The following is a 7,949-nucleotide window of genomic DNA, read 5'->3' as shown; positions in this document are numbered from 1 at the left end:
AACTAGAAGTTTTAATATAGAAAGAAAAACAGATTAAATTTTTTCTACATAAAACATACATATATGTGATGTAGTTTTAATCCGGCACTATCTTTCTAGCCAGTATAGGATGGTTTTAATCTCCAAACATGGAAATTTGTATTTAGAAAACCGGAACAAAAACAATATTTTTGTGTACCAATACAAAATAATAAGTAGAACCATTAAAGGTGACTATTAGCGGAAAGAGGCGATCCGTTACATTTTTCTCTAGTGGCTGCTATTGTGTTGCTGGAGGCAGTTGATAGTTGGTGTTAAACTCATGGGATTCTTTGGTTTTGATTGTAATTTTCTTTTTTAACTAGTGGTTCTTTACGCAAAGAATAGGGTTCCCCTCTCTTTTTTCTAATACAATTATGTTGTCTTTTTCATCTTTGTCAGGTCGATTTATACGTGTTCCCGCAAAAAAAAAGGTCGATGTATATGTGGCTTGTACCTTGATTTTTTTTTGTGGGAAAATTTTCAATCTATTCATCTTCAATCATGGCAGTACAACAAATACCAGAAATAAAAATTACATCCAGATTTGTAGACCATCTAGCGACGACTACAAGCACCGAAGCGAGCCGAAGGCGCGCCGCCGTCATCGCCTCCATCGCCGAAGCCGGGCACAACTTATTGTAGTAGACAGTCGGGAAGTCGTCGTGCTAAGGCCCCATAGGACCAGCACCCCAGAACAGCAACCGTCGCCGATGAAAAATAACGTAGATAGGAAGGATCCAAACCAAAGACTATTATATTAATAAGACAAGTGCCACTACTATGCAAAAAAAAAAATACTCCCTCCGTTCCTAAATATTTGTCTTTCTAGAGATTTCAACAAGTGACTACATACGGAGCAAAATGAGTGAATCTACACTTTAAAATATGTCTATATACATCCGTATGTGGTAATCATTTGGAAATGCCTAAAAAGACAAATATTTAGGAACGGATGGAGTACGTGTCATTAGCTTTTTTTAGTGATAAATATTGATTTTTGAACATTACGTGAAAAATATTTGATGATTATAGCTAGAGCATACAAAAAGAGCTAAAAACAAGCCACCAACCAAAAAAAAAGCTAAAAACAAATTCGAAAAAAGGTAAATGAATTATATACTAAATCCATATGCAAGATAAATGCCAAATGAGAGAACCCTTTCCTCCTCCACAAGAAACGTCTCCTTCCTCCTCCCGTCGGTGCCGCCGCGGATCCGCCCCACCTCCGATGGCCTTTGGCCTATGGAGGTGCGGAGGATCTCGGCCCCCCGCCGGCAGGAGGGATCCCGTTCTTGTTTTTGCTAGGTTGAACGTCTTGGTTGGGGCTGTTTGGCGGCGGCGATGTCCCTTCGTAGCAATAATGTCTCCCACGTCCTATCTCCGTCCCGATGGTGCGAATAGCGTTGTCGGAGAATGTGTGGAGGTGTGTCTCCGTCGGATCTCATGGGATTCGGTCGATGCTGGTCTTCGGTGGATCTCTTTGGATCCAATTTTTGTTTGTCTTCGTTCGTGTGGTTCCAGGTTTGATCTTTCCAATCTACAACTCTCTTCATCGGCGATGGTTGCTGCTCCGGTGTGTTGGTCCTTTGGGGCCTTAGCACGACGACTTCCCGACTGTCTACCACAACAAGGTTTGCCTGGCTCCGGTGATGGAGGGGTGATGACGGCGGCGCGCCTTCGGCTCGCTCCAGTGCTTGTAATCGTCGCTAGGTGGTCCATAAACCTAGTTGTAATTTTTATTACCTCTTGTGTTCTCTGTACTGCCATGATTGATGAATAGATTGAAAATTTCTCTCAAAAAAAAGATAAATGCCGAATGTACGTAAATTATAGTATTATACCAATAAATAAGAACAGAGGGAAAATAAGAAAAAGGAGGAATGTGGAAATAAAAGGAAAGCACACACGACACGGTGAAGACTTGTAGAGTAAGAAGAAGGAAACAAGGAAATAACCGAGAATAGAAGACCATATATATTGGGGTTCCGGCCCAGACAGCCCATCCCGCTTGTCCTCAGCTTGGTAAGCACGAAAGGCCGCATCTGAAAAAGCAACGGTATGTTTGGATGTTGATATTCAGGCCGAGATATTGATATCTGCGACGCAGAGCTTCCGGCGGCGCAGGTCAGCCCCTCTCCGCCCTTCTCCTTCTTCTCCGCTCTCTCCGGCCGACAGATCCACTCCTCCCCCGCATGCGGCCTAGTCCTGCTGCCTCGCATCACCCCGCCGGCCCACCTCCCCGCTTGTCCCGCCGTCCGCCGCCCATGGCCGCCCGCTTTTGCCATCAGCGCGGCGCCCCTCCATCGCCGGATGTTACGGGAGCCTCCCCCTGGCCGCTTCTTCCTGTAGCCCCCCATAGCCATCTTCCCTATCCCAATCCCTAACCCCATACAGAAACCCTAAATCCCCAATCCCTTCTACTCACCACGTATGTGTCAGTATGCTCATTTATTTTTCCTTTTGATGGACAGCAGGTTAGTGGATTGGTCAGCGGATCTGAAGGTCAGTGGATTCCGAGCAGCCAGATCGAAGGTAACTGAAGAAAACACCATTGCTCTGTTATGCTTGTGATGGTCTGATGGTGTAGGGATGTTCTTTTGATTTTTGTGATGGTCAGATTTGTTACATCAGATCAACTAGACATGATTTGTTACATAGTTGTAGACATGTTCTGTTGATACTTGTGATGGTCTGATAGTTTTAGAGATGTTCTTTTTGATGCTTGCTTGAATGTGGAATTTGTTGATTCATATTTTTGTAGAAGTCTAATTATGTAATTATTGTGTATGTAGTTCCATAACATCAGAAGGCTCTCCCCTCTTCCCCCAAACCCCAGCCATGGCCGACCCCGCCGCCGACCAAAACCCTAAGGACGCCGGGGACCGCGTCCCCGAGCCCTGGGCTGGCGCCGATGGAGAAGTCGCCGAGGATGAGTACGAGTACGAGGAGGAGGAGCTGGACGAGCGGGAGAAGGTGCAGTCCGTGTTCCGGCGGCTCTCCACGGACCCCGTGGGGATCCGCGTCCACGACGTCATCATCAGGGGCAACGCCAAGACGCGCGAGGAGCTCATTGAGGCGGAGGTCGCCGACCTCCTCCGCTCCGCCACCACCGTCCAGGACCTGCTGAGCGCCGCCGCCGACGCCAGCGCGCGGCTCCGCGGGCTCGACGTGTTCGAGGCCGTCAACATCACGCTTGATGCCGGCCCGCCCGAGCTGCCCGGCACCACCAACGTCGTCATCGAGGTCGTCGAGCCCGCCATCCCCCTCAGCGGCAACGCCGGCGTCTACTCCAAGCCCGAGGTGCGCTCCCCACTTGGTTCGATTTGTTGGTGACTCCGCTGGATGTTCACATTGCTTGTAGCTAGAGACCTGGAGCAACACTTGTTTGTACCATTGGGCTTGGATTGAGATCTAGATTCATAGTTAACCCATTGTTAGAATAGTTGGTCGTCTTTTCTAATGTTTTCTTATGTTTATATTGGTATTATGATTCGTTAATCATCATGAGTTCCTGCTAGTTGGACGCACATCAGTAGTGGTGATTGTATCCCTGCAACTGTAAGCCTGTATTAAAACAGTACAATCAGAATGTAGCCACCTTAAGTAGCCCAGATAGTAACACGAGGTAGACTTAGCTGGATGCTCCAAATTAACTTAGGATGCTTCGGTTTTAATCAATACTATCTGTAAGTAAAATTTTCTTGTAAATACATGGTAGACTTAAGGTTTGCATAAGTGAAGCAATGGAACACATAGAGTTCTTTAAGTAAGAAGGAAAACCTGGAACACTTAGATTGTCCTTGGACATAATCTTAGCTGATAATCGATCTCAACTCATTAGAGCTAAACTATACTATTCGATTGTTGGACAATGAAAACTTGAAGAAGCAAAAGGTATGCAATTTTTTTATATCATTGTGGGAATGCTAGTAAATTATCTATATTATAACATGGAAAATCTCAAGCTTGAGAATGAAAATATACTTTAATATTTGGGTAAATACATGGACCCCTGATGGACGCACAATGATGTTTACTGACAAAAATTAAGCTTTCTACATCCTACATACCATAGTACGTACTATATTACACATCACTCTTTCTTGGACTGAATTTTGTGGCCCTTCACAACCTAGGTAACAGCAGGAATAGACAATGGGGATATGGTATAGGTCTTGGGTGCAGCTCACCTACTTTTTTATTCTCCAAGCAAAGCCTGAGAGAGAATGTACATGTTCATATTTATATTTGACCTTAAAATCATCCTTATTAGTACATGGAACATGTTTATGAAAAACTGATTTAGTCATTCATGTTATCAGTTACATTTTGTTCCTCCCAGCTGGTAGCTTGTATGTTGATGTTATCCATCAAATTCTTCAATCTATGAATGTGAGTCAATCTTGATCAACTGATATACAGTGAGTATGTTTAGCTGCCCATAAGAAAATTGACCTGACAACTGATAACTAATTTTATAGTTTAAGACTTAATCCATGACACTATCTGGTCCGAATAGTGTGATACATAAACAAAAAAAAGATCTTTATTTGTCTGATTAAGAGGGCAACTTTGCGAGTCAACCTATGAGTTCAGTTATCGGTGTTCAACATGCAACTTTCACAACTATATATTACCTTGTTTGTTTGATCTTCAGCACATTCTACCGATGTTTTCAAGTTTCAACTAGCTCAAAAAATAATGCTAATGTTTCAACGTTTTTAACAGTTACTTTTTCAGTACGGAACAAAAAGTTGCATTTACTAAGGTTCAGCGTAGGTTTCATTGTGCTCTAATCAAAATATAGTTTGGGTGTATGTGTTTTGTTAAAAATAAGTGAACGCATTGTCATGTCTTTTGTTAAAATAATTGTTCTGTTGAGAAGTACTCCCTCCATAAAGAAGTATAAGAGCGTTGAGATCACTAAAGTAGTGATCTAAACACTCTTATATTTCTTTACAGAGGGAGTACTTAGGTAATTACCTATACCCTACACTGAATACAAATACTTTTAGTATAAATATAACTTTATAGGTTGATTTTACCGAACCTATATTGTCGGCATCATAAGGGCAGGAAAAAAAACACTGCTGTTTTTACTGCATGGCAATCTCCACTACTATTTCATAGGTTATCACATCTGATGCGTGAGTGTGTTGCTTTTGTAGGCAAAAGCATGGTCAGTGGAAGGGGCTGTTAAGTGGAAGAATTTGGCTGGGTATGCAGACATCTGGGATGCTTCAGTTGCATATGGTTTCGACCAAACAACAGAGGTTGGCGTAGGAGTCTCGCTGCCAAGATTTAAATCAATACCAACACCCTTGATGGCTCGGGCTTCATTGTTGTCACAAGATTGGATGAAGTTCTCATCATACAAGGAGCGCCTACTTGGTCTTTCATTGGGTTTGCTTTCAACCAGGCACCATGATTTATCTTACAACCTTACATGGCGTTCCTTGACTGATCCGTCACGCCTTGCGTCAACGTCCATAAGAAGGCAGTTAGGGCATAACCTTCTATCTGCATTGAAATACACATACAAGATTGATGAAAGGGATTCACATATCAGGCCAACAAAAGGATATGCATTTCTCTCGTCCTCTCAAGTTGGTGGTCTTTGGGATAACAAAGGATTGAAATTTTTTCGCCAGGTCTGTTTTCAGCTTTTTCTGTCCCCCTTTTCACGATTTCTTTAGCACCAATCTGTTTATTATTTCTCTTTTCCTTTCTATGGTTCCTCACAATAATGGAGAAGTATACTTGGCGCATCTGTTCTCATTATTATTATCTTACAATATGGTGCTTTTGACTTTGCTTCAGGAGTTTGATGTTCGTGCTGCCGTGCCTTTTGGATTCTGGAACGCTGCTCTCAACGTTGGTGTAGGAGCGGGTGTTGTTTTACCGCTGGCAAGAGGATTTATGAATTCGTCTACACCTGTGACTGATAGATTTAACCTGGGAGGTCACAATTCTCCAGTTTGCAGCCTGGGTGGAATATCATCCTTGCTCGGTTTCAGAACAAGAGGAGTTGGCCCAACAGAACCACGGAGGCTTGTCCCCGGCGAGTCGGAAGATGGTTCTGCTGCTGTCCCAGGGAGGGATTACTTGGGTGGCGATCTTGCTGTTTCTGCCTTTGCGGACCTCTCCTTTGATCTGCCTCTGAAGGTGTTTAGAGACGCTGGAATACATGGTCATGCGTTTCTCACTGCTGGGAATCTTGCGAAACTGTCGGAGGGCCAGTACAAGAACTTCTCGCTTGATGAATTCCGCCGTTCGTTTAGGAGCACTGCTGGCGTCGGCATTATTTTGCCAACTAAACTGTTCCGGGTGGAGGTACGTTTCGATGGTCCTCTTCGATTTCCTTTGCACCAGATTACAGGTCATTTGTTTGTGCCTGCCTCCTGACTAACAACAAACTTGTTTACTGCTTCTGTTCAGGTGAACTACTGCTACATTCTGAAGCAGTCTCAGCACGACAGCGGGAAGACGGGAATCCAGTTCAGCTTCTCCTCGCCCTAGTAGAGACCTGCCACCAAGTGTCCTGCAGTCGACGTGGCATCCCTTCTGCTCTTTTCTTTCACGACGAGTACCTGCTGGACAAGCGTATTTGTGTTTTCAGCCTTGTTTTGGGCACCGAGGAGCCTGGAATATCTTACGTGCTGTTCGGTTTTTTTGCACATCTTCCGGAAGAGTTCAGTTCGCTTCCCTTGTTAACACTAGTGATTGTCGTGGACATGCCTATGTAACTGAAATACCGATGCTGCGATGGTGGATAGAACAATAATTTAGGCGGACGAGAAATATTGGCGCTACTGTGACTCTGTATCACCCACTTGTGATTTGCGAGCCTATTTGGCAAGCGTTTGTGTGTGCTGTTTGGATCAAATACTGCCCGTTTCAAACGCAGAAAATACCTCCAAGGGTACCCGGGCATGGACGGCCTGGCCCAAAAAACCCGGGCTGGGCTGGGCCTTGTTTTGCAGCCTGGAAGATAGTTTGGGCCAGGCTTGGGCTTCTCTTTTTCTGCATTTTGGGCTGGGCTTTTGGGCTTTGGGCTTGATTTTGGGCCGAGCTCAGGCTTGAAAACAGTGAGTATTTCGGGCTTCGGGCTGCGTCGGGCTTTTACAAGCTCGGCCCGAAACCCGGCTTCTCTGGCGCGTCCTTTGGTGGCGGTGGCAAGCTGTGGGGGTTGCGTCCTCGTGAAACATAAATGGTGATGGAGAAGATGGGTTCGAGGCGAAGCTCACAGTGGCAAAAGGGGACACGAGGGCTCATTGACGACATTGGAATCGCACGCCAGAGCTGGGGCAGTTGAGCTTAATTCGAGTGGCCTGGCGGTGGAGAGGGTGAGCATTGGTTGGGAGTCGGAGAGGGGTGTTAGGGGGTTCTAGTAGGGGGGACTCGGTGGGCTCGGGCGGCATCGTGGCCGACTTTAAGCGTATCTCTGGATCGACTGAATATAACTCTTTTAAGGGTGATGTCCTCGGAACCACTGAACCACATGAGTTGGTTAGATGCGTGCCCCCCCCCTCTTGATCCAACCTTTTCTTTGCATCTATAGTTAACCACATACCGTGCAACAACGATTGCGACAGTGCATAATGAACCTGACAGACAGGGGCCACTATCGGGGCAGAGAGAGGAAGGACATGGGGCTGTTGTCTGTCGTTACTCGTTAGAACCAAGGGAGATTGGCGGTTGACCGTTAGAACCAAGGGAGATTGGCGGTTGAGGTTAAATCAGGGCATGTACAATGGTTCTATCTTAGGAATGTCACGTAGGATAAATGATGAGGCGAAGGACATAAGAAAAGACTTGTCTTCTCTTTTATTTAAGAGAAGGCAAGAAATGATCTCTTAGCACAATATGTCTCACCATATTTTTAGGAATAGCTAGTTATTAAAAATAAGGTTAAGAAATGACCCATC

The 7,949-nt window shown here is 45.0% G+C and overlaps 1 protein-coding gene across 2 annotated transcripts; it reads left to right on the top strand.

Moving 5' to 3' along the window:
- Nucleotides 1-2,021: 2,021 nt before the first annotated feature.
- On the top strand, nucleotides 2,022-6,846 carry LOC123136725 (sorting and assembly machinery component 50 homolog A). 2 transcript variants are annotated; one of them, XM_044556215.1, is made up of 6 exons: nucleotides 2,022-2,145; nucleotides 2,493-2,553; nucleotides 2,814-3,321; nucleotides 5,190-5,672; nucleotides 5,842-6,354; nucleotides 6,460-6,846. In XM_044556215.1, the coding sequence occupies exons 3-6, from the start codon at nucleotides 2,860-2,862 to the stop codon at nucleotides 6,538-6,540; spliced, it is 1,539 nt and encodes a 512-aa protein (XP_044412150.1). In that variant the 5' UTR covers nucleotides 2,022-2,145; nucleotides 2,493-2,553; nucleotides 2,814-2,859; the 3' UTR covers nucleotides 6,541-6,846. The 2 variants fall into 2 exon arrangements, with proteins under 2 accessions (XP_044412150.1, XP_044412143.1); XM_044556208.1 differs by having other exon boundaries at nucleotides 2,038-2,145; nucleotides 2,496-2,553.
- The last annotated feature ends 1,103 nt before the right edge of the window (nucleotides 6,847-7,949 follow it).

Source organism: Triticum aestivum, chromosome 1B (genome assembly GCF_018294505.1).
Source record: "Triticum aestivum cultivar Chinese Spring chromosome 1B, IWGSC CS RefSeq v2.1, whole genome shotgun sequence".
Lineage (NCBI taxonomy): Eukaryota > Viridiplantae > Streptophyta > Magnoliopsida > Poales > Poaceae > Triticum > Triticum aestivum.
This window is presented reverse-complemented; position numbering and strand designations above follow the sequence as displayed.

What these genes read in the sequence shown, in the direction of transcription:
- LOC123136725 (XM_044556215.1), top strand. Translation starts at nt 2,860, where the DNA reads ATGGCCGACCCCGCCGCCGACCAAAACCCTAAGGACGCCGGGGACCGC. An exon ending in GCGTCTACTCCAAGCCCGAG is followed by an intron (nt 3,322 to 5,189) that starts GTGCGCTCCCCA and finishes TTGCTTTTGTAG; the next exon opens with GCAAAAGCATGGTCAGTGGA. An exon ending in GATTGAAATTTTTTCGCCAG is followed by an intron (nt 5,673 to 5,841) that starts GTCTGTTTTCAG and finishes ACTTTGCTTCAG; the next exon opens with GAGTTTGATGTTCGTGCTGC.